This window comes from Diorhabda sublineata, chromosome 6, assembly GCF_026230105.1.
Source record: "Diorhabda sublineata isolate icDioSubl1.1 chromosome 6, icDioSubl1.1, whole genome shotgun sequence".
NCBI lineage: Eukaryota > Metazoa > Arthropoda > Insecta > Coleoptera > Chrysomelidae > Diorhabda > Diorhabda sublineata.
Window position 1 is genome coordinate 15,611,502 of NC_079479.1, and position 27,781 is coordinate 15,639,282.

General features: G+C 34.1%; 1 protein-coding gene across 12 annotated transcripts; it reads right to left on the minus strand.

Moving 5' to 3' along the window:
• Window positions 1–208: 208 nt before the first annotated feature.
• Window positions 209–27,763, minus strand: LOC130444923 (uncharacterized). 12 transcript variants are annotated; one of them, XM_056780305.1, is made up of 7 exons: window positions 27,478–27,582; window positions 27,038–27,335; window positions 10,664–10,766; window positions 10,454–10,612; window positions 10,135–10,389; window positions 908–1,839; window positions 209–815 (listed from the first exon to the last, which is right to left on the minus strand). In XM_056780305.1, exons 5-7 carry the CDS (start codon window positions 10,141–10,143, stop codon window positions 770–772), a joined length of 987 nt encoding a protein of 328 aa, XP_056636283.1. In that variant the 5' UTR covers window positions 10,144–10,389; window positions 10,454–10,612; window positions 10,664–10,766; window positions 27,038–27,335; window positions 27,478–27,582; the 3' UTR covers window positions 209–769. The 12 variants fall into 12 exon arrangements, with proteins under 12 accessions (XP_056636283.1, XP_056636282.1, XP_056636281.1 ...); XM_056780304.1 differs by having other exon boundaries at window positions 10,454–10,621; window positions 10,685–10,804; XM_056780298.1 differs by having other exon boundaries at window positions 213–1,839; window positions 10,454–10,605.
• Window positions 27,764–27,781: the final 18 nt, after the last annotated feature.

Sequence of the window (27,781 nt, forward strand, 5' to 3'; positions counted from 1 at the left end):
AAAATAATCAAGGAAATTTTTTTGAAAAAAAATGTAATTTGGATAATTGTTAACCAAGGTATCAAAATTCAGAGGTCAGTAGAGGTTGCAGGTTAATAAAACACCTTACCTTTTCAGGATGAGACGTCATTTCACTGATGAGATGTAGGCTATTGAAGGTTTTTGTTGATAAACATCGGCGTTATAACTTTCATTGGACGTAAAACAGTGTGACCAACATATTCACAATGAAATTCGTTTGCTCTAAGAAAAAGAACCAGGTCCAAGGTTTTTTCAAAATTTATTGTACAGATAGCATACACCGCCCGTTTAAAGGTTAACAGATTGATGAGGACAATGATATAAAGTTTTCTTAATTTTGATAATCAAAATAGAAAGTCTCGGCTATAAGTGCACTGTATGTCTCTGGTGCTCTTTCCTTAAATGAGTCCTTTTATTTCACTGGCAATATTACAAAACTTTTATTTAATTAATTACATTATAACCTTAATATACTGTTCTTTTATGATTTTAAAATTTTGTAAGTTGGTTTTGCAGATTTATTAAACCGCACACTATTACAACGACGTCATCAAATATTGATAAATATTTAAGATCTACACGTACATGAGGTAAAAGCATATTAAATTCTCGAAGTCTTCCTATAACTCTATCGACATGAATCCTAAGGGATGCTAGTCTTTTAGATTCCAGTATTTCATCCTTGCTAATAAATGTGCTTGCACTGACACTAGGAGGCCTGATAAGTACACATCCATAAGTGGCTAATTTAGTTGATACGTTTTTGAATCCCTTGTCGGTCATTATTTCCATGCCTGGGGACAAATTGCTCGTATAGCCACAGTTTTCAAAAATTATGTCATCTGACGTTCTACCTCCAAAACCACATGAAATAAAATTAACTAACCCGTCTGGAGTGCACGAAACCATGTATTTTATTGTGTTGCATCTTTTATATTCGGACCACGTCAAAGATTCATGTAATGGATTACTTGGCTTCTGGATGCGAATTTTGAAGCAACCTATAATAGACTGTACTTTTGAATATCTGGAACGAAAAGCTATTGGTAACCGTTCAGCTATTTTATTCGCAGCCGGCCATAGTATCAGCTCTTTAAGGTATTTTGATAATAACGGCACAGTACGCTTAAAAATTTGTCCTATATTAACTGATGATCTTCCGAACTGCATTGCCAGTATTGAGGATGGCTCATTTAAACGAATTTTTTTAAGCGTGATAAGAATATTAATATGTGGAACTGGAATTTTTTGGGATAATACTTGCAGACAAAAATACGACTCCTTGGGAATTCCTACCAAGAATTTGGGTTCTCTCTCTATTGACATCATAGTACCTTTTAACATATATTCCGTGTATTCCTTTTGACTTCTTGAAGAATATTCCCAATTGGATGAAGTTTCTGGATCTACGTTTCCTTTCTCTTTAGATGGGATGAACATAGTCGTCGTATTGTCAGTTTGAGTTTTTTTAGAATGACAAAAGTCTCTTACTTTCACTTGAACTTTTTTACTCTTTACACTACTGATGTTACCAATAGGAATTTCCTCTCCGTTAGAAGATTCAAGAGGATTAAATTTAACATCAGTATTACCACAATCAACCCATTCTATCTGCGTTGAGATTGATACCTGGACATCGACTGGTGTCTCTAATGTTTGCAAAATATCATTCCGGGGTCTTTTCGGGGCATTGTTTCTTTCTGGTTTTATAATCGATGACAGTTGACACTTGAAGATATGAGGAACAACTTCTTTTTTAAGTCTACAATTTCCACCCATTAATTTCCACTCCATATAATTTTCCAGATCGTTTTCAAGCTAAAATTGAAATCGACGAATTATTTTTTAATTAATAATGATCAACAGATCGATAGAATGACATATTCAAGCAATAACAAGAAGATTTTATGAACATCGGACCTTTTACTTTTGAGATACCAAGTGTTAATGTTTAAGCAAATATATCACATTTAATTTGGAGCGATTTTGTTCCAGTAAAAAACTGTCTGGTTTACATTCCAAAATGGTTAAAATTAGAGAGGGAAATGTTTTATGAAAGTTTCTACAAAAAAAGAATATGTCCTCATAGTGGCGTGCCAACTGAAGGGGCGACAAACACAAAAGTAGGGATTAAAACTGTAGAAGTATTAGACGAGGAGCTGGCTACAAAAAAACAGGGTCGATAAGGTGCGCGCCATTTCAGCTTCTAAACTGGCGGCCCCAACTTAGTACATCACCAAACGCAACTTCTTAAGGTCAGTCAGGTCGGATATGAAAATGCCAGAAGGTTTTCCCGAACGAAAAAATTGGCTGAAAAACCTCAACCTTTTGTAACGTGGGATTTAAACCTCAAATAAGAACGGTGTAATAGAGCAAGAAGTTTTGCAGGCCTGAAAACCCGCGTAGGAAGTGATCGAAAGTGCCGGAAAAGTAAATAATTTAACGCATTTTTGCAATGATAGAGGCAAGCGCCGTGATTATCATCTTGCCTCAAAGTTTCTTGGGGCACCACAAGCCGTTACTCAATACTGAGCAATTTTATCAAAAAGTGTAACTATTCCCAGAAGTTTTAAAAAAATTGATCAAAATCAATTGACAATTGGTGCAGTAAATGAATTTAAAAAAATGAGTAAGCGCTATAAAATCACGCGTGCGATAAAAAATTATTTTTCAGTGAGTTTTTATCGTATCCTGATGATTTTTTTTCTAATTTCGGGTAGCTCAAACAGATATTTTGAATGGAGACATCAAATGTAATTTTCCATTAAGCCGAATACGAAAAAATTTCATTTAAAATATACGCCGATTTTTTCAATTTTTTCGGAGGTTTTCCGGCCTGCAAAACTTCTTGCGCTATTACACCGCTCTTATTTGAGGCTTAAACTGCACATTACAAAAGGTTTCGCGCGCGCACGTTATGAGGTTTTTCAGCCAATTTTTTCGTACGGGAAAACCGGATGGCATTTTCATATCCGACCTGTGCTGACCTTAAGGGGGCCGCCAGTTTACAAGGTGAAATGGCGCACACCTTATCGACCCTGTTTTTTGTAGCCAGCTCTGGGACTATATCATATGAAAGACTTTTTAAGCTGTATGAGAGCAAGTTAGTGCCTTAGTTGGCCAGCTGAACAGCTTGGTGAAATCAAGGTGTGGTATCAGCGATTAATTACAACCGATAAAATTCGTGAAGAAAACAAAGAACAATCAAATTCTAAAAAGCACATGAAAAAAATGTCCACTACGGAAGCAATAAAATCATGCAACAATAAAATGTTTCCAGCTGTCTTCAAGCTTTTTAATAATGAATATTCAGTCTATATGGAACAAAACGGACGAGTTGTGTTTATTTTTAGAGAATTAGGGTTTCCACAAATAGTGGCTATTACTGAACACTGGCTACATGAAAATTAACCAGTTTTTATCGAAAAATATAGAGTTATTAGCAATTATGACAGGGTTAATTCAGCTCACGGCGGAACCCTAATTTGGTCTTCTCGGTTGTATCAAATTACGATTTTTTGCTAGTAGAAAATGCTTTTGAATTTTCGATATCTTACAATAAAACTATTGATTTATATATTATTTATATTTATAGACCCACTAAATCTAATATTCATTCTTTTTTCGATAATATTCTAAATTTATTCGATGCTCTGCCTACTAAAAGCAGAAGAGTTTTATGCGGTTATTTCAACATTGACATTACTAATAATTGTGCCATTCGGATGTCTCTGGTAAATATTTTTGAGTCATTCTAGCTAAATATGCATGTGGATTTACAAACTCGAATTACTAAAACAACTTTCTCAATTCTAGATTTCATAGTGTCACGACTCCCTACCCCATGATGTGAATTACTTAGTAATTAATTAAGGTCTCTCTGACCATGAAACTGTTTTCGCCGAATTTGTAATACCTTGTAAATCTCTTAAAGAACAAACTCAATTGGTGAGGATTTTCTTTAAACAAAACTTGACTAAATTTCATATCTTATGTTTAGCTAATGATTGGATTGATTTTTAGGACGATATTGACTCTAAATTTTCAGACATATTCAATAAAATTATCAGGTGCTGCATTTCAGCATTTCCTCTTCGTCCTTGTAAAACTAATCATCACAAATCATGGACCACGAAAGGAACACACACTTCATCCAAGAATATGAGATCAATCTTGTATATTAAAAAGTTCACAGACAATGCTTACATCATCAATTATATCAATAACTTTAGATTGTTGTATCGGAAAACTATCAAAACTATTACAGAATCGCATCTCAGGAGCTAAAACTTTTTCGAAAGAAACTTGGATTGTTATCAATGATTTGAAAAACAAAATCAGTTCATCAAACGCTTCTAAAAGAATCAGTGACAGTCTCTTCCTCAGACCTGTAGATAGATTTTAACTAGAGCAAACCATACTCAACGATGGGTTATCAGCTAAGTTATTTATGAATTTTCCAGAAGTGATGATTAACTATGCTCTAGTAAACGAATCCTATGAAAAGGGACTTTCCCTAGCTGTCTAAAAACAACTATAATTGTTCCCCTGCATAATGATGGTGAGAAAAATATCACTCGTAACTATTGTCCTGTTGCATTATAACCAATTCAATCGAAAATAATTGAACGACTAATGAAAAACGGTCTATTACCCTTTCTTTTCAAACATAAGATCTGGATAGCTCGATAAGTTGGTTTCCTACCCACTAATGCCGCTACTTTTTCTGTTCTTAATGAAATATATCCCTCACTTAACAATAAATTTTATACGGCTTCAGTTTTTTGTTTTTGCTAATGCCTTCGATTGTGTTGATCATGAAATTCAGATTAATAAACTAGAATATTATGGCATTCGAGGTGGTAAAGTGGTAAAGTTTCAAGTAAATTGCCAGCTAGCGGTGGTGTACCCCAGGGTTCAGTTTTGTGTCCAGTTCTTTTTTTGCTTTTCTTTAATGATGTCACAGTCTTACGAATTAATGATAAATTCACTTTATTCGCAGATGACACCAGGTAACTTGAAGTGGACCAGATAAACAAACCTTACATTCTACCAGAGGGAAATATCTCATTACTATTAAGTCCCGGACTGACGCGAACGATCTATATATATATATATATATATATATATATATATATATATATATATATATATATATATATATATATATATATATATATTATTTTTTTATATTATCTAATATAAAATTGTGTTGCTTTGTCGATAAAATTGTAAAATTTTCTAATAACAATGACGCTTATCTCTCTCTCTCTCTTTTGCAGATTTTATTAACATTACCAGTCACTACATGCACTGCGGAGATCTCATTTTAAACACTCTGATACATGAAAAATTACCTCACAAACGCTTCTAAAGATACATTACTTAATGGTCTAGCTACCCTAGCTCTATAGTTTAAAAATAATCCCAGAAGTACCATGCCTCCCTAAAGATGGCGGTAGTTGTTTGAAAAATACCAGTTATTAGAAAAGACCTAATCTATACATCATAGGTTACAAGTTTGAAGACGCCATATTGTTTAGCAGCAATCAATAGAAAACGTTTTGAGTGAATTTTTAAACATGGAAAAAAATGATCATCGTTATGATATGAACTAGATTCTACTCTGGGTGAGACTACTTCTTCGTCACCAATAGTAAAATATTGGGTAGCATAGTTTAAACGAAGCGGTATGACCTGCGAAGACCAGTATCGCAGTGGTCGACCAAATAAGGTGACGACTCCAGAAATGTTGAAGACTATTTCCTTCGAAAAATTTAAGCCAACCAAAAAGCTGTAATATTTTATGTTTACCTAGCAACGATCAAATTTCAGCGATAATACTGCACTAGTGCAAATTATCGATAATTTGCACTAGTGCCAAATTTTCGTCTAGGATTAATAAACATCATTTGGTTTTAATTTTATATTTTAAGAATAGGAACAATTATTGTTTATTTTAAATTAAATTTTTCTCAGGAAATAGTCTGCCAAAATGCCCTCTCGTGCATGTCAAATTGTCTCATAATTTCCTCTCGTGCGCATTCGCACACTCGAGAAAATTAAATTATCGACAATTTGACATGCACTCGGGACATTAATATTGACTATTTCCTTCGAAAAATTTAAGCCAACCAAAAAGCTGTAATATTTTATGTTTACCTAGCAACGATCAAATTTCAGCGATAATACTGGACTAGTGCAAATTATCGATAATTTGCACTAGTGCCAAATTTTCGTCTAGGATTAATAAGCATCATTTGGTTTTAATTTTATATTTTAAGAAAAGGAACAATTATTGTTTATTTTAAATTAAATTTTTCTCAGGAAATAGTCTCCCAAAATGCCCTCTCGTGCATGTCAAATTGTCTCATAATTTCCTCTCGTGCGCATTCGCGCACTCGAGAAAATTAAATTATCGACAATTTGACATGCACTCGGAACATTAATATTGAAAATCCACTAGCGGTACTAGATGATGGTCGACTGAAAGTGTGCGAGCTAGCAGATATAATAGGCATTTCATAAAGTGCGCTACATAGGATATTAACTGAAAATTTGGACATGAGAAAGCTGTTTCCATCGAAAGTCGAATTTTTGCGCCGTTTCATAACCATGCCCCCTCGGATTATTTTCTGTCCCTAAACCTGAAAAAATGGCTCGATCGTCAAAGATTTTCCAGCAATAATGAGATGTCGTAAGTTAATGGCTATTTTGAGGAGCTTGACGATTCTAATTATAAAAATGGTATCAAACTTATTGAACATCGCTGAGAAAAGTGTATGGAGCTAAATAAGTAAATACTTTCTAGTTGAAAAACTTACTTGAAAGGTGTCAAAGCTGACATCTTATTAATAATTTTGACCCTTAGATTTACGTAGTAAATTTGTTTTTGTAAAACTACAGATAGCAATATTCGAAGAAACTAAATAAAACCATTTAAATTTTTTTTTTAATTTTACCCCCCAGACCTCTCAAAGGTTTCTAGCCACCCACCCCCGAGCAAAATTCTGAGAGAGCTAATGTCTTCGTATCACATTTTGATGATTTTAGCATGAAAATCAGACAGATTGTATTTTTTACTTAAAAAATACTAGAGGCTTCAAATTTGCTCCATGTTACAAACGTAAACTTCAAAAATTATTAGTTTTGAAGAACTGGTGTAGGCGTTTTTTCTTTAACAATATTCAGGTTAAATCCCATACGCATTCCACGCCAATGCAAAAAAAACAAACAAAACACATAAGCATACACTAAATAGCACCAATTCCAGGCCAATCAGAAAGTTGCACCAATTGTAGGCGAAACCCGCCAAATTTAAACAGATTTAGTGGCTAATATCAACTATTAAGTGTAAATTCTGGTTTCCGATATATTTATACGGTGAGGGGCATAAAAAATAAATTAAAAATATTTTGTGTCGTTGCTAATTCTTGACAGATACTGTGATATATAAGTGATAAAATTCTAAATTAAGAACAAAAATTTAACTGTTGCAGCATTTTTAATTTGAATGAATAATGATAATTAGAATATTATTCACAAGTGTATATTGAAGATTATTATTCATGAGGAGAAGTTTACTTACCACAAGCGCTAGCGAGTGGGATAAATCACACATACTTTATCCACAACTACTGAATATTTTCGTTGAAGTTTTTTTTTTGGAAAATTTTGGAACATTATTAGAAACACTATTATTTTCTTGGGCGAATAAAAAAGATGAACTTAGCATGTTTGAATATAATGGAAGCCAATTTACAGTAGACCTCAATGTTGTCAAATTTTACAATTAATGTTTGTTATCTGACTGTATGTTACATTTCACAAATATTTATTTATACATCGTAATATTGTTAAAACTCAATAATAATCTAGCTCTAGTCCTCACTAAATTTACTGAATGGGCAATATTTTCCATAATTAATCTAGACAAAAACATTTTCATGACTAAGAAAATCATTTTAGTTAAAAAGTTTATGAAAAAATATAAGCTAAATAACACGCTATGTATCTGTATTCGTTTGCGGTGAAATGGCTCCCTTTGTTTACTAAATATGTATTGAGAAAGCATCTTGAATAGGTGTGTTGAACATGATGTAAAGAGTACTGTAGTCTTTATATCATGGTGTTGAAGAGAAATCTTTTTGAGTGTTTAAATACTGATTAATTGACATATTGGTGCTAAGACAATGGGTAAAACATGTTATGTTTGTAAAAAAAGTGGATTATTTGAATCGTAACCTTTAATTCCATAGGTAAGTATCAGTCGCGTAACTCAACCTTATTTGTTGAAATATAAAATTGTATATTTCATATGAAGGTAGAGCAAAGACAAAAGTGGCTAGCTGTATTGAAAATACAGGAAAAAGATTTACCCAAAGTATTAGTTGCTATCTAAAATTTATACAGCCAAACTTTTTATTTTTAGGGTTCCATTCCAGGCAGCACTAAAGAAATTTTGAAAAGAATGCTTAAGCAGAAAGTGAAGAAAAGTATTCTGCAAAGTTAAAGTCTTTTGCTGTAACCTTAAGTTTTTATTCACCAATAGCATATTATTATGTTAGAAACACATTCCATAAATCATTACCATTTCAAAATGGTATTCAGCTGTGAATGGTTCACCAGGATAGAGCAAAGAAGCTTAAGTGCTCTAAAATCAAAAGCAAAAGAATTTTGTGACAGGGAAATTTTACGCAATTTAATTTTGGAAGAAATGGCAATAAGAAGACAAATTGAATGGACCGGAAAAAAATTTACAGGATATGTCGACATTGGAACAAATATGAATATTGGTGATTTACCTGAAGCAAGGGAGTGTTAGTTTTCATGATAGTTGCAGTAAATGGATCATGGAAGATACCTGTTGGGTACTTTTTGCAAGGACTTTTTGGTAGCGAAGGAGCTAATTTATTGAAAAAATGCCTTGAATTTATTCATGAAAGTGGGGTAACAATTTTGTCAATGACATTTGATGGTGCTGCAACCAATTGGCAAATGGTTAAGTCTTCATGGGCAGATTTTTCAAATTTAAATTCTTTCAGAACATTTTTTAACCATCCCATCACCCAAGATCCCTGTCACATGGTTAAATTAGTTCATAATTGTTTAGCTACTTACAAAACTCTACAGAATGTTAGCAATTATGTCATTGAGTGGAGATATTTAGAGGAGACTTCAAGATAATGAAAGACAAAAATTACAACGCGACATATTTTTTATGAAAAGGAAAAAATGAAAGTTTGTTTTAATTTAATGATTTATTTGATATTTTTAACTCTCTTAATAGATTGGCAACATACATATTTAAAAAACCACTTAGTCCAGCAACAAAACATATTATTTTTTATAGATTGAATGAAATAAAAAAGTACATATTTTAATTAAAATAAAATGGAGATCACATTTTGGAAGAAAAACTGGTTTTTTTGGGATTCTTGGTATGCATAGAAAGTGTCTTTGGTTTTGTTGATTCTAAAAATGTTAGATTTGTGCTTACTTATAAATTTTCGCAAGATCAGTTGGAAATGTTTTTTGATGCTATTAGAAGAAGAGGAGGATTCAACAATAACCACTTCAACTTAAAAATACTTTTAAGAGGCTTTTAATTCACAAAGAAGTAAAATCAGGAGATTCAGAGAATATTTTTAGATTGGATTCTACTGGCATATTGCATTGTAGTAGTAATACTGAAAATATTCAAGAAGATGTGGAATTTGAAGACCAATTGAAGAAAAATATTGAATTGGAATTTGAGTATTTAAACTCAGATTATGAGGTTGGTGGACGAAACTTTGCCGCAAGAAAGAAGTCTTCGTTTTTTTATACCAGTATAGTTTAGAATATTGTTCTGTTTTGTTCATTACACTTTACTATATTCGAAAGATAATGTAACTTTTATTAATACACTAATTATTTTTGGATTGGATTTGGATTATCCAAGTTCGGATTATCGGGACTCCACTGTATTTAATTGTGAAGTAATTGAAAAAATATATTAGAGTCCTTAAATTTCCTATTCAGGTAATATGTTTATCTATTCCTTTTATTTTACTGGGTTGGGTATCATTAGAAGAATCCCAAATTTTTTATATGCTGAATTAAAGTTCTCACCTTGCACATTTCCAAGTTTTTTATTCAAATCTACAATTCTACAAATCACAACATGTATGAATAAATTAATATAATATTGAAACCATTTTTTTTCATTACTACATCTCGTTTCTTTTTCATCTGTGAGGAGCGATGGGCTATTGTCATGTTCTTCTTGAAATATTCATCATCATCTGGGTAGCGAATTAAAGTTTGGAAGACTCATTTCTTGTTAAATCTTTTTCGTCTGTACATTACAACACCCTCTTCGACACTCTAAATCACAAATTTCATTAGAAACCTTATTATAAAATTTACTACTTAACAAATTAGATTTTACCTTAAATACCTCCAACTCAATTATTTCTATGTTGTTCTCAATATCTTTTGCTTTGTTCTTAATTTCCATTGTAAGTCTTTGTGGCAATTACTAATATTTGGTCTTTCGACATCAATAATCTTCTTTCACATCTATAATTTTTTCTAGTACACCTAATAACTTATCAACCTTATAAAACAAAATATTTTAAAATATGTTTTTGGTTTGTACCTGATATAATAAGTTATATACCTAAAACCACATTTTCCACTTAATGTATCATACTTTAAAAATTCATTTTTATTGCCATACTGGTATTGATTCTGCTTGATTTCTGTAACAATGGACCCACATTTTTAGTCTTTCTTTACTCTAAAAATAATAATTCTAAATAATGCATATAATTAATATCATCTCTGAAAAAGATTGCTAAATATTTCCATAAATTTGTTAATATTCATCTCCTTCAATGTTTCTCATCATTTTCTTCATTTCCTTTCTTATTTTAATACTTATATCATTTAATTTAATAATATGTCATTTACCGGGTGTCCCAATAAGAATGGCTCTCGGCCATATATCGGCAACCGTTTATAGTACAGCTTCGGGAAAAAAAAATTACAACAAGTGACCTCGAGAAAAACCTGGAAATTATTTACAGAGTTGTAGGTCCACCACTAGAGGGCGTAATTGAATACCAAAAATTATAAAATGAATAATTTACAAATATTGCCTAATTAAGATGCATTTAAACTATGATTATCGTATTCTTCAAGAAATTCAGCGTATATTTGATTTTACAAGTTTTAGTCTATCTCTTCAAATAAGAGGTGGAGAGAAGCGGGAACTTTATTATGAAAAACTCCTCCAGTTCTACTTAACCTATCTATGTAAACTAAGTCTTTTTGAAGAGAGCTCCTTTCTACCAATGTAAGAGTTATAATTTCGAAGCAACTTAATGAGTAACGTATAGGCTAGAGGGCGCTATTTATTTTTTTTTTTTTAATCTAGCTAGCCTTGAAAAATGTTAAATGAAAACATGCAGTTTTAATTAAGGAATATAAAAGTAAACTAAATTAGCAACAGAATAGCGAAAATCGCATGTCGATATCTTTTTCGTATTACGAAATATCTTAAGAAATGTGTAAATTTAAAGCATTTTCCTTTAAACATAAATTACTCCGGTTTGACTGAACGGATTTTAAAATTTTTTGACTCCTCAAAATTGCCTTTCCTTGTTCTATTAATAATACTTCCAATTAATATGTCAATATTACTTATGCTGTCACCGTGAAACTGCGTCTCGATCATGTTATCTCTTGTAATGGGTCTAATTGCACAAACAAGGTCTTTAATCCGGCCCCAGAGATAGAAATCTAAGACGGTTAAGTCTGGTGACCTGGCTGGCCAAAAAATAGGCCTCCACGTCCTATCCTTCTATCAGGGAAAGCATTATCTAAAAATTCTCTATCTTGTCTGAGAAATGCGTCAGACACCCATCGTGCTGAAACAACATAGACCCATGAGTTGCTAGTGATATATCTTCTAGAAGAAGTGGTAATTCATCCCTCATAAAATTTAGTTAGCGTTCCCCGTTAATTGCGTTGAGAAAAATAAGAGGTCCAATTTTCTAATCATCTACAATACCACACCATACATTCACCGACCATCGCCCCTGATACTGAACTTCTTCCATCTAGCGTGGATTATTCTGTGACCAATAGTGCATATTATGCCAGTTAACCGTACCATCACTACTAAATGTAGCTTCGTTTGACCACAAAATAAGTGACAGTAATTGAGGGTCATCATATACCATATGTAGTAACCAGTTGCAATAATCCAACCTTGGGTCCTAATCACGATCAACCAATTGTTGATGCAGTCCTATATGATATGAATGAAATCTAGAAGAAATATAATATCCTATTAAATATCTTTCCGGAATGATAAATAAATTATTATGTTAACATATATCCATGCCCACAAATAATATTATGCGGGCATATTTTGTTTAAGAAACATATCTTTTTACATCATAATTTACCTGTGTCCTGTCAAAATACGTTGAACGGTGTTTCTGCTCAACCCCAAATCTCTACTTATTGTGCTAATACTTAAATGCGGGCTAAATTTCACATATGCCAAAACATTTATTGTGTTTTTCTCTGAACGACCTCTGCCACGTCTTCTAAAAATACAAGATTTACATTTCCAGTCGTTCTTAAACGGTGTATGAGTCGACGACAAACTCTGCTACCGGGATGACGTCTTTGGGGATATTGTATGGTATATACCCTAGCCGCAACAGTTGCATTTCTCATACATTCAAAATAAATACCTATCATATCAAATGCTTCTTCGTTTGTAAGAAACATTTTAGATATAACTTTTAAGTAAATATAAGTAAAATCCCAATGACACGTAAATGAACAAATTACTAGGTTTATTAATTTGACACAAGACATATCTTTTTGTTTTGTTTTTTTCATGGCCCACTATTTGTTTTTATATACTTCCATTTTCACTTCCATAACGCAGTTTTTTCCCGGTGACAACATAAGTAATATTGACATAATAATTGGAACTATTATTCATAGAACAAGGAAAGACAATTTTAAGGAGTCAAAAAATGTTAAAATCCGTTCAGTCAACCCAGAGTAATTTATGTTTAAAGGAAAATGCTTAAAATTTACAATTTCTTAAGACATGCGGTTTTCGCTATTCTGTTGCTAGGTTGGTCTACTTTTATATTCCTTAATTAAAACTGTATGTTTCCATTTAACATTTTTCAAGGCTAGCTAGATTTCAAAAAATTAATAAATAGCGCCCTCTAGCGTATAAGTCACTCATTAGGTTGTTTCGAAATTATAACTTTTACATGGGTAGAAAGGAGCTCTTTTCGAAAAGACTAAGTTTGCATAGATTTATGTTTAAAGGAAAATGCTTAAAATTTACAGATTTCTTAAGACATGCGGTTTTCGCTATTTTGTTGCTAGGTTGGTCTACTTTTATATTCCTTAATTAAAACTGTATGTTTCCATTTAACATTTTTCAAGGCTAGCTAGATTTCAAAAAATTAATAAATAGCGCCCTCTAGCGTATAAGTCACTCATTAGGTTGCTTCGAAATTATAACTTTTACATTGGTAGAAAGGAGCTCTTTTCGAAAAGACTAAGTTTGCATAGATTTTCATTCTTGATTGATTTACCATAATTTGAAGAGCCCAAAAAAAAGTTTCTTGTATAATTTGATCCATCCTATTAGTTAATAAAAAAGCGATCGCGACCGTTATCAAGGTAATGGAGAAAGTCGTTAACCAGCAAATCTTGTGTCTGCTATCATCATCAGGATCATCAATACAGCTTCCGAAAACATAGATTAATCGGGGACGTATTGGCCTATCACTAACATATAGTCTGAAGCATTAAAGAAGTATGGGCAATCCAGAGGCAATCGCACTTAACCTATCGAAGGCTTTCGACAGGACTTGACATGACAACTTTCTAAATAGATTATGTGTGTGTTTTTACCATAGAAGATCTGACTGTAGAAGAATTGTGGCAAAAAGTTAAAAATACAATACTAGAAGCGGCAAAAACACATGTGGTACCTTGAAAACGAATAACAAGAAAATACATGGTGGACGACTGAAATTAAGAAGCAAATACAAGATAAGAAAAATTTTTGGAGAAAGTACCTGGCGAATAAACGAAGAGAAATTACGAAAAGTACAAGGAACAAAGAAAAATGGTCAAAATATTTCTTCAATTATTTCCCAGACGATGAATACATAAGTATTCGACAGCTCAGAAAATATATTAAAGTTAGTACACTTTGGTGTTTCCTCGCCACATTCTCAATAAAAAACCACTTTATATATATATATATATATATATATATATAAATATTTCTTTAATTTCTTGGACCTTTTCATATGTTTTATGTTTCTAAATGTTCTTGATTTCAGGTCTAGTATTTTTAATAATTTCTAATTTTTGGAAAAAAGTTAAAATTTCACGTTTCGACTTTTCTTTAAGTCTGTATCAAAATATGATATTGACACTGACACATCACCTACATAAAAATAAGAATAAAATCAAAATAGAAAATGTTCTAATAGAAAAAATTTATTTTTCCTTTTTTTATAGCTTTTTCATTTTTATGAATGTAAACCATTTCTAAAAATTCTCTTTTTCGTGTATTAGATTCCGTTTCAAGAATTTTTGAATCTTTATAATTGAATTTATGTTTTGTTGATACTTCATGGTTCGTTAAAGCAGATTTTTTTTTTATTGATGACCTCTTAGTCTATTTCAGGGATGGGGAAACTTTTTTCTTTGCCAATTTTTGCTAACGAAATATATGGCAGGCCATAATTTTTCTGAAATACTAATTTATTGTGCAATATTAAAAAATAACATTTTTAATTACAATTAATTGAACTCAAGTTAGCTGCGAAGTAAAAGGTTGAGGAGCACTGGTCTTTGTGGGTACATGTGACAAGTGGAACTGTTTTTGTTTCTTCATGATTTCATCATAAGCCGGCTCCATTGTGATGCTGAATTGTTAACAATGAAAAAAGCAGGTCATCCGAAAGCCTATTACGAAGACAATTTTTTCTTAGTTTCATTATTGAAAACGTTTGTCCGCACAAATAGCTTGTACCAAACATAGACATTATTTTCTGGGCGTGGGCAACTATATTTGGGTATTGTGTCCTAGATGAGGACTTATAAAATTCCAATTTGTTGGTGTTCAGAGATAGTTGCTTCAAATGGGTAGTGCGTTCGACAACAGACGCACCTACTCGAGCTTCATTTTCGGTTTTCGCTCATCCCAGTCCGCGCTCGCACATGTTGTTTTATATGCGACGTGCACAGCCATTACTGCCAATTGAAGAGAATGTAATTTCTGATAATAAGAAAGCTGTACTTGATTTTTGTTTGATGGTCGCGGGCCGGATTTCAACGGGCCGTAGTTTCCCCTTCCCTGGGTTACGACGTTGTAAGTGAAGTTGAAATTTATAAGTTAGGTGAGGTTAGTTGGTTGTTAATGGCGTTGAACTTCCATAGAATTTGTTTTTTCGAAATCTAAAAGATATGGATAAATTACACTAAGGTTATTTAAATCAGTTTTCTTATTAATGCCTTGATCATTTTGGGCAATATACGTTGTTTCTGAAAATAAACGTTTTTTGTAGTTTTTTTCAGTTGTCAAAACTTTGGCAAATTCATAATTCATATTGTGTCCTTCGTGATAGACATAAGTCGCTAATGAACATCTATCAGGATATACTCTGCTATTACTCTTGTGACAAGTTATCCGACTGATCAGTGACCTTTTCTACTGACGAATGTACTTTTTGTCACAATTTAAACTAAGTATTTCATTTACTATGTGTTTGGGGAATCGGGTTCAGCCACAAGCAAACATACGAACTTAACAGAAGAAACGGAAACTATTTAATCGCAACTATTTGAAGATTACACTGACTGACTTTTCAACTAAATAATTTTTTATATCAAATTTTGACAAGACATGAGGTTACTACGACGTGATTAAAGCGACAACAACTACAACCACTTACTTCACTATACCGACTACAACCATGACAGACACTAATTCCACAACATCCTCCCACCTTGAGGAGAATAGCGACTCAACTATCAAACTGAATTCAAGGACATCTAAATTTCTCACAAAAACTGCACTTGAAAGCGACTTCAAACTTTGAGAAACTGAAACACTTGAACTAAAAATAACACACGGAACTAGGAGAAACGACTTGGAACTTTCACCTTCCTTCCACATCTGGTATCCACATGATGAAACTTCATCAGAGGGTCTTCAGAATTAATAGGTTGAGCTTCTTGGATATGGGGTGGTGAAGCGACGACCTTGACTTGTGAATCAACTAGAGAACCGCCGGTAGCTGAACCACCAGAATCACTTTCTGGTTCGACCTCAGCTAGAAGCTGGCCTTGATCCATTTCTTCTTCGAGAGGAATTTCCAAGGGAAAAACTCGCTGGACAGGACGCGTCAGTTGGCCATCCTGCGTTCGAAGCTTGACAACTCGGCACCGACCGTCAACACCAAGAATCAGTTCTTCAACCACTGCCATCGGCCAATGCATTCGCTTCTGATTGTCAGCGCCAATGAGGACTATTTCTCGCACCTTGAGCTCTCTCGGATTCTTCAAATTGCTAGCAGTCATGAACATCTGGCACAAGTATTCAGACCGGAAACGCTGCTTTAGGTTGTCTCTGATCTCTTGGCGACGTCTAACTCTTTTGTGTAAACTCTTCGCATCAACTTCGTCCAAGTCAGGGACACCCATTTCTTGAATATCTCCAATGAACATTTGAGGAGTAATAGGCACCGGATCACTCGGGTCATCCGATGTATAGGTGATGGGGCGAGAATTGATATAAGCAGTACACTCACTGATCACGGTGTTCAACTCTTCAAAAGTGAGTGAAGCCCGTCCCAGAATTTTGCGAAGATGAACTTTCAAAATCCCTATTAAGCGTTCCCAGAACCCGCCCCACCATGTTGCTGTGGGTGGGTTGAGGCGCCATTCAATTTGGTTCACCAAACCGCGGGACGCTACTCTCTGCCAATCAATTCCATCGAGAGCATTTTTGAACCCCTTATAGTTTGTACCATTGTCACTGTACATGAAGGAAGGTCTGCCCCAACGCGCAATGAAACGTCGAAACGCCATGATGAAGGCTTCCGTTGACATGGCAGTAACCAATTCCAAATGTGTGACACGATAAACAGCACAGGTGAATATGCACACCCAAACTTTGTCTCCACTTTTAAGGTAGAGTGGACCAGCAAAATCCGTGCCACTGATTTCGAACACACGAGCGTCCCTTACCCGATTCTCCGGGAGCGGTGGAGACTCGACTTCCAATGCCTTGGCCCTATAACGCCTGCATATCACACACGCAGACACAATTCTTCTCACAGCTTGCCTCCCTCTAACGATCCAGAATCTTTCTCTTAGAAGGTTCAGAAGACCTTGCCCTCCAATGTGTCCATTCTGCGTGTGCAAGTCGTGGATCAATCTGTCAACAATGACATGCTGGAAAGGAAGAATATAAGGTGCACGGAAGTCTTCAGGGTCTTTTCTCGCCCAAATACGGGTTCTCAAACGCATCAGTCCGACTTTATCTTTGTGTGGCTTCAAATTTTTGAGCTGTTTATCACCTAGCCCTTCAAAAGCTTCATCCTGTATCGATTTCAGAACCACCTTTTCAGCTCTTGCGATTTCCGACAAAGACAGCTCTCCAAAGCGCTTTTCCTTCTTTGAATATTTGTTCCACAGAAACCTTATCATCCATGCAACCATTCGAACGATCCGGTGATAAGAAGAAAAGTACCGGGCTAATATTTCGCAGCAAAACACACCTGGTTCTTGGGATAAAGCTGAAATCAAAGGCGTTTTTCTCCTTTCCATTTGAACTTCATTTTCATCAGGAGTGACATCGCAGTTAGGCCATTCAGAACGCGGCCCGTACAACCATCTCGGCCCCTCCCACCATTTGGAGTCAAGAAGTTCTTCAGGAAAACAATCCCTGCTAGGAAGATCTGCTGGGTTCATCACCCCTGGCACATGTTTCCACGTATCAGGATCAGTCAGAGAACGAATTTCCTTAACCCTGTTGAACACAAATACTCCCCACGGTTCCTCTTTCTTGATCCAACACAGAGCCGTGGAAGAATCTGACCAAAAATGGCACTCTACATCGCCAATCTCTTTTACAATACTAGAAGCCATTCGCGCCCCAATTGTTGCAGCCAGAAGCTCTAGGCGAGGAATTGTAGGTCTCTTAACAGGGGCAAAACTTTCGCTCCCACCATTATCACAGATACCGTGTTATCTGTTTCAACTCGCAAAAATGAGACGGTGGCATAAGCGACATGACTTGCGTCACAAAATGTGTGTAGAGACACATTACCAACGGTCAATTTCAACCATCGTGGGACTTCGATTTGATTCAAGGCATCAGCTTGACTCATCCACTTACGGAACGTTGCCTGGCTTTGCTCATTAAAAGGGGTATCCCAGTTCCCAGCCTCACCCCAACTTTCTTGAACTAACAATCTCGGTATCAAAATGGCGGGTGCACATACACCGAGCGGGTCGAAAATACGGTGTGCTGCTGACATCACTGTTTGTCGCGTGATGGCATCACTTTCCAAAGGCTTGGGAGGGTTTAACCTGAGAATATCCTCCTTTTTATCCCACAGAAGTCCAAGAACGGGGAAACTGGTGTGAGCAGCACAATCGGGGTCGCTCCATTCCCAGCCACGAAGATCAAAGCAGGCTTTCATAAAAATTTCCCTGGCTTGCGACATGAAGCTCAAAAGTTCCTTCTCATCATCAACCGAAGTCACACAGTTATCAACGTACAAGCATTTGCGCAACTGTGAGATGACAGATCTTTCATAAGGAACCTCTTTTGAAGCCACTTTTTCCTCACACTTTGAGAGATGATGATCAATAACGGCCCCTAGCAAATAAGGGCTACTGGTCACCCCAAACACCACCCTCCTGTGACGGTAGATTTTCATCTCTCCGACCTCGTCCTTCCATAGGAACCTCAAGCTATCCCGATCCTTTTCCGAAACAGGAATCTGTAAGAAGGCTTTTCTTATGTCAGAAATAACGCCTATTGCGTTCAGTCTGAATCGTAGAAGTATCGATGGGATTAACTCTACATAACTCTCCCCTTTTTCTAGACATATATTCAGGCTAGGTTTGCCTTTCTCTTTGGACGAGGCGTCGAAAACAGGACGAATTCGGGTGGTACTGGCTTCCTTAACCACGGCTCGGTGAGGCAAATAATGTCCGAAATCCCACTTATCAAGCTGTACCTCTTCAATAATTTCATCTTTCAGCCATTCTTGAAACACCGCTTCATATTCTTTCACCAAATGACCGTTACGTAACTTGGCTAGGGTCGATTCAAGTCTACCACGGGCCAGATCGAAATTTCGAGGTAGCGGGGGATGTTCCTTCAGCCATGGAAGACATACCTCATATCGTCCATCAGGTAAAATCTTAACTGTTTCCAAGAAGTGCCGACGCACAACCGTTTTTGCCTCTTCTTTGGTACTAACCAAAGCGGGGTCCTCGATGCCCAACACATCCAACCTCCACATATCAGAAGGGTCGAACTCCTGGGCGCAGTGCAAATTGATGTTAACCATACCTCGCGCCTCCCGGTGAGTAGCTTTCCCGCGACGTCCGCTCCAACAAGAATGCCAATTGGGCCCTCTCTGTCGTCAGTCAACTCGATTTTCTTCTCGCGAAGTTCAGATACCCATAGACCTTTAGGAATGGAGGGAATGGCGTGACAAATCTGTTCCGAGTCAAGAACTTCAAAGTTGCAGGAAAACGCACTCATCAAACTTTGCAGACGGATCTTATAGCATTGATGCGTCTTGGGTTCAGTCTTGCTCCCACCAAACAATGCATGAACCAAGTTCTCAGTGCGGATCGGCTCATAGCGCATTCTGGTAGCCAGCGCTTGAGTTATATAACTTCTTTGAGAACCTGTGTCAATCAACAACCTGGTGGTGACAGGATTTTCTCCTTTCAAACGAACCCTCAACGTTTGCATCAAAACTGGTGCACTCTGGATACTAGCATAGTTGTGCTCTACATCGTTTTCTTTCTTCGTCGCCTTACTAATTTCAATAGACGTTGAATTCTGGTTACGAGGAATTGGGCACATCACAGTAACATGAGGTTCAGCACAAACTAAGCAACACAGCTTTTCCTTACAAGGCCGTTTCCCGTGGAATTTTTTCAGACACTTAAAACAGCGGCTTTTAGCTTTGAGGAGCTTAATTTTCTCCTCTTTGCTCTTGTCCCTCGCCTCTGAACACAATTCGGTATTGTGAGAATTTTTGCAAAAAATGCAACTGACATCTTCAGTGCCTTCAGTGGACTCAATACCAACTAGGTCAGCAGCTGTGGTGTACTTTCCAGTCGAGGACTTGACATTCCCAGCACTGCTCTTTGGTGCAGCGCTGGGGACAGAAAACGTGCTCCTAGCTAGCAGAAACCGCTCCTCGCTTTCAACCTCTCTCTTCAGAAAATCTCGCAACTTGACCATTTGATCTGCAGCTTCAAAGAGGGATGATTCATCAATGCCGCACGACTTCCGCTTACGCTCCCATTCCCGCAAAATTGACTCAGGAAGTGCGGATTCAATTAAAGGCGCGAGCATGCACGCGTATTTTTCTGATGTAACTCCCAAACTCCAAGGCCATTAGCTGGGTTTCTAGCTTGTCATGAAGCTGTGGGAGAGTCAAAGAAACTTTGCCCGATGCCTGTACCAAGACCAATGAGAGAAGCTCCCTAACATACAACTCAATCAGCAATTCATCACGGCCAAAACGGTTTTTCAGTTGGCCAAAAGCCTTCGGATAATTGGCCCCCGATGCAGGATAGCTACTCAACAGTTCCTTTGCTTGGGTACCATCCTTGGCAATACGCAACAAAATCAAGAACTTATCCTCAGAAGGCAGGTCCTCTCTTTCATGGATTTTCTTGAAATATGCCCAAAAACTGATCCATGTTTTAGGCGTGATGTCGAATTTTGGGAGATCCAACTTAGGTAATTTGAGGGTGAGGTTATCACTAGGAGCAGCAGCAGAAACTTCGGTAGGACACGCTGTGTTGGCCTTGACTTTTTCCAGTAACTCATTCTTTCTAGCACTCAAAGTTAGCCAGGTGTCCCTGTACTTCTCCACAGTTTCAAACTCCTTACCTAAATCTTCTTCTTTGACCTGATCCAATGACTCGAACATAATTTCTTTTACTTTATCATCGAGAAGAAAAAGCCTATCAGCCTTGTCGGTAAGCTTAATGAAAGCAACAGTTACCTCCTCGACGGTTGCCTCAGGTTTTCCAAAGGTTTCTTCACAACCATTCGCAGCAATCGTGAAGAATCTTCTAAGTTGCGCTCGTTCCGCGCACAAACGTTCCATAGTTCCAAACTGCTGTAACAAAATGACGTCGACGATCGTCCTTCCCCACCAGGGATGCCAGATGTTTGGGGAATCGGGTTCAGCCACAAGCAAACATACGAACTTAACAGAAGAAACGGAAACTATTTAATCGCAACTATTTGAAGATTACACTGACTGACTTTTTAACTAAATAATTTTTTATATCAAATTTTGACAAGACATGAGGTTACTACGATGTGATTAAAGCGACAACAACTACAACCACTTACTTCACTATACCGACTACAACCATGACAGACACTAATTCCACAACACTATGTATGCTATTTTAATATTGTATTGTTTAAAGATTCCAGAAAGTTTAGGAGTAACTGATTTTATATATGATGAAGGTGTATAAATATTCGGAAAAGAAATGCTAGAAATGACGTTTAAAAATGATGATTCAATGTTCGTGTCAATGTCAAATGAATTATACGAAATTCGTATAATTATATAGATATGGAGAGTATGAGTCTTCATAAAAAAGTTTGTAAAGTATTTTAATGTTTTTTTCATGAAAAATTGGATCAGATATTTTGAGCACTCTATTTTTCATCTGTTTGATTAAATTAATTTTAGTGTTACGTGGGTGATATGAATGACAATTGATATATCTTCCAGAACTTATTGGTTTCCTATACCAGTAAACTAAAATTTCATTATTTTCGTTTCTTATAAATTTAGTATCAAGAAAAGTAACGATTTTTCAGTCTTCTCCTTTTCTATAGTAGGGAGAAAATTATATCTTCTACATAGTTTCTAATGAAGAATAATTTGAAGGGTAAAACAGATATTACAAAGTCCAAGATATAATCCATTACATATATACATCTGCTAATATAGGGGATTTTGAAGACCCCATTGGTGTTCCAAAAATTTGTTGGCAATTATTATTATAAGATTGTTAAAAATGAATGTTATTAATTGTTATAGAGTTTCTTTATAGAGTTTGCAATTTTTACTTATATCACTCCATTTATGTTGTAGAGCTGTAAGGCATATATTTAAGTGTACATTACTAAATAGGGATATAACATCCAATCCTAACAATACATAATTCGGTGATAATATCATATTATTAAAAGTTTCTTTGATTTTAAACGAGTCTTTTATATAATAATTATTGTGATAATCATAAGGTTTACTCAAAATTTCAGTTAATCAATTTGTAAGGGGTTCGATGGGAGTGTCATTTGAAGTTACAATAGTAATAGTAATATAATAGTAAATAACGAAATTTAAAATAAAATAAGATCTAATACTTGTAATATTATTACTAATTTCAAAAATAAATTGAAAAACGAAAGATAACAAAACAATATCAAACCTCAAAAAATAACTAAAACAAAAGAATTCTTAAATAAAAATAAAAATTTCAAAATTTTTAAAGCAGATAAATCTAATAAAACTGTTATCATGAAATTAGAAGATTATAATAATAAAATGATGAAATTATTAAACGATAAGACAACTTACAAACCTTACGAACTCTTATCAAAAACAAAATAATGATCTAATTCGATCTTGGGAAAAACAATTTATTTTATCAGACGCAAAAAAAATGAAAATTCGCAATGCCTTACCCCCTAAAATATATGGTTTACCAAAACTGCACAAAACTGACATTCCCCTTCGACCGAGTGTTTCAAGTATTCAAACTCCTCTCACCCCATTATCTAATTATTTCAAAAAATGGGATTTCAAAGAAAAAATAAAAATTCCTAACAAATAAGTATTTATGTCGTAAGATGTGGTTTCTTTATATACAATTGGCAAAACTAAAGAATATACAAAAATACTTCCAGTGCCGGATCATGGGGAGGGGTTAGTGGTGGTGAAGCACCGGGCCCCCCACGCTAGTAAATTTAATTACACAAAAATCTCCTCTACAATGAGAACTTGAATGTTCTTTTTCCTAAAATCCGCCGCCTTAAAGGGGCCCCAACGTTATTTTAGCTCCGGACCCCGAAAGGTCTTAATCCGTCACTGAATACCTTAGGACGAATTTATAAAAGCTATATTGAACTCACACTTACAACAACGTACTTTAAATATGAAAATGAAAAATACAAACAAATTGATGGTTGGGGGCTTTGATTTCAAGTGTTACAGCACAATTGTAATGAAAGATCTTGATGAAACGGTCCTAAACAGACTTGATATAAATATTCCATTCTTTTACTCATATGTAGATGATACTTGGTCCTCAAGATATTTAACATCAATTCGGGTCATTCTATTTCACAAAAAAGATCTGTGATAATAAGTTTGGTTGATAGATATATCCAACTATCAGATCCTGAATTTAGATAATTAGCTATTCAAAAAGCAAAAACTGCATTGAAATAAAATAATTATCCGGAAAAAATGATAATAACATATTCAAGAAAAGGATAAACAGATACTACAATCAATTTAAAAACAAAACATCAAAGCATAAAACATTTTGCCTTACCACATGTACAAGGACTTTCCCAACAACTATCAAATTATTTCAATAAATAAGATATTATAAGTCATAAAGGACATAATGCATTCTCCAAATATTTCACTTAATTGAAATCAAAAACATCAAAAAACAAAAGAATCAATTTGATTCTTTGGTATAGCAGTAATGCAATCATCTACATATCGGAAAAAGAATGGAATATTTATATCAAGTTTTCTTGGGACAGTTTCCTCAATACCTTCCATCACCAATTGTGCTATAACACTTGAAATGGAAGCTCCCATAACACAACCATCAATTTGTTTGTATATTTCATTTTCATATTTAAAATATGTTGTTGTAAATGTGAGTTCTATAGCTTTTATAAATTCAATTTGAGGTATTTCTGTATATTCTTTAATTTTGTCCCATTTTCTCATTAATATATTTTTCACAATAGTAATAGGAATATTTGTATATAAAGAAACCATATCTAACGAAATAAATACATATTTATTAGGAATTTTGATACTTTTGATAATTTTTTCTTTGAAATCCCATGTTTTTTTCATATAGTACCTACTAGTCCGGACCCGTGCTACTCCGCAGCAGTGACTATGTGGATAATTATAGCTTCGTCATAAAATCAATCAATACTTATGTTGTCAAAGGTATACAAAAAGTATCGGACACAGTCAAAAAATCAGCCATCATTTCTACATTGTTCATAATACAATAGACTATGTAATTTCACAATACTTCCTTTCAAACAACATTGGCTGAGCGTCGACCCTTTGGTTTAATCTCTACCTTGACATTTTTGAACGATTTCCCACGTGATAGGGCTACATACAACTCTGTAGCTATATTAGAACCTGAGATATAGATCTTTGAATGCAGAAAAATTGCCAAAAACCTACAAAAATCCATGACTCCACATTGAATGTCTGCGCCTAGCTCCTCTCCAACTCAACCAATTTAAGTGTTCAAAAACTCAAAAGAAAGAGAGTGCTTCAGCGAGTGTTCTTAAACCAAAACGAAGTCTCTATCTTGAATAGAACTTGAGATATTGAGGATAGAACGTGTGTATGTGAAAACTCCCATAAGTAATGTACAGGGGGAAATTGCATTTGAGTGTAACTTGAGAATGGTGAAAATGAGATGAAATCCGATTGTTGATCTGTGCATCAATACCATTCATTGAAAAAAAAATTAAGCAAATCGGTTGGGTAGAACGCCTGAACGGACGCGGAATGAAAATCATCAATTTTTTTAATATATAAGAAGATTTATTTTGATATAAAATTTTTTTCAAAATATTTTTCAAATAATTAGATAATGAGGTGAGAGGAGTTTGAATACTTGAAACAATCAGTTGAAGGGGAATGTCAGGTTTGTGGAGTTTTGGTAAACCATATATTTTAGGGGGCATTGTGTATTTTCAACTTTTTTGTGTCTGATGGCGAAATAAAAAGTTGTTCTTTGCAAGATCGAATAAGATCATTATTTTGTTTTTGATTAGAATTCGTAGTCTTGTTTATTTTTTTTTTTTGTAAGTTGTCTTATGTTTAATAATTTCATCATTTTATTATTATAATGATTTAATTTAATGATAACAGTTTTATTAGATTTATCTGCTTTAAAAATTTTGAGATTTCTATTTTTATTTATGAATTCTTTGGTTTTAGTTATATTTTGATGAGGTTTGATGTTGTTTTGTTGTCTTTTGTTTTTCAATTTATTTTTGAAATTAGTAATAATATTACAAGTATCAGATCTTATTTTATTTTAAATTTCGTTATTTAAATGATTGGTGTTGCATTCAATATTACATAAGATATTTGTCACAGGTAATTCTTTGTGCGAAATTGGGACCTAAAGATAAAACTTCTTTTACTTGATCTGTATGAGAGTATCCGTTAAATTCTCGATCCATTTTGATTTTATTTCATTTGTATTTCTTGTTGCTGTTTTGAGCTTATCAATTTTCTTAATATTTTTTTCTTTGCATTTATTATAAAGTGATTCAGCTCTTTCTAAACAGATACTACAATCAATTTAAAAACAAAACAGAAACGAAACATCAGAACATAAAACATTTTTCCTTGCCATATGTAAAAGGACTTTTCCGACAATTATCGAATTATTTCAATAAATATATTAGTATAAGTCATAGAGGATATAATACATTATCCAAATATTTCACTAAATTAAAATCTAAAACACCAAAAAACACAAAAAGTAATATTATATATCTTGTACTAATTGTGACCCTGTCACATAGGGCAGACATCTCAGTATTTAGAAAATGGACTAAGAATTCATTAATATGACAAAAAAAATAAAACTGCGTTAACAAACCATGAAATATCAAAAAATTCAATTCATACACATTCAAAAATTCTGGAACCGGAATCTAATACACGAAAAAGAGAATTCTTAGAAATGATTCACATTCATAGGAGCAAACAAGCTATAAATGATAAAAAAGCCCTAAATAATTTGAGTAAAATTTATATCTCTATTTTTTAAATTGTAATAAATTTAATTGATTGCCTCTATATATTTGAGATGTGGGAACCAAAGGAAAAATTAATTTTTCGTATTGGAACATAGTTCTAAGTTGATTTTATCCTTATTTTAATATTCATGATGAAGGTGATCTATAGATCAAAATAAATAAGCAAATTGTCAGTGTCAATAACATATTTTGATAAAGACTTAAGCAAAAGTCGAAACGACAAAATTTATCTTTCTTTTAAAAACTATCAAAAAAAACTAATTTTAAAACAGTAGAGACTTTAAAATAAAGAACATTTAGATGCATTAATATTGAAGTATTGAAGAAATTGAAGAAATTGAAGTGTGTGTGGTGTGTTATAAATTTGTAATTTTCTACTGTTTTCCTTTTCCGTGATATATATATATATATATATATATATATATATATATATATATATATATATATATATATATATATATATATATATATATATATATAGTGTATATATATATATATATATATATAGTGTATATATATATATATATATAGTGTATATGTATAGTAGTGTATCTTAATAATTTCTTTCCGATAATTAAACATTCCCGCCACCCCCATAGTAATAAAACCACTAAATACCTCTCTAAGCCTATAATTTTGCTTCCTTAATGATAACACAATACACTATCACAATAAAATCGTCTTAAAGTCTTTTAATTTAAAATATTATTAAGAGCTTGAAGAAATTATTAAAATATAATTCAAATCACATAACCATTTTATGCAGCTAATATAAACCAAATTAAAATCGCAAACGCAAGAAAAACCAAATTCTAGAAACAAACTCAAAGACAGGTTATCTTTTAATTTCGTGGCCGTCATTTGAAGTATTCGGGTAAAGTCAATGTCAGATGTGTAAGAGCTCTTTCTGATTGGCCTGGAAAACGTGCCGTTTAGCGTATGCTATCACAAGTAACACTATAAAACTACTGCATTATTGTTACAATACGTCGAGCTAATCTGTATCGTATGTATTAAGTTTTAAATATGCTATTTAAAAAATGAAAGTACTTACTTACCTTGAAATGATCTTCACAACAAAACCGATTACTTGTACTTGATAGAACAGTATTTGTTTTACTGTCCCTTTTCATTGCATCGCACCATTTTTTCCTTAATTTTTCTCCCTTAGGGATACTTAAAAATACCTTATTTGGTGCAGTTATAGTAGTGTTGGTACATTTTGGTACAATACAATATTTATAACGAACGTTTGTCGATCCAGACTTCGACATTTGACAAAAATACGACTAATACGACGACACTATGCACGGATACTGCTGGAGCTTGGCGGTGACACTCGATCGGCGCTAGTGACGTAAG

What these genes read in the sequence shown, in the direction of transcription:
- LOC130444923 (XM_056780294.1), bottom strand. Translation starts at nt 27,693, where the DNA reads ATGTCGAAGTCTGGATCGACAAACGTTCGTTATAAATATTGTATTGTA. An exon ending in GTTGTGAAGATCATTTCAAG is followed by an intron (nt 1,840 to 27,477) that starts GTAAGTAAGTAC and finishes TTTCAATTTTAG; the next exon opens with CTTGAAAACGATCTGGAAAA.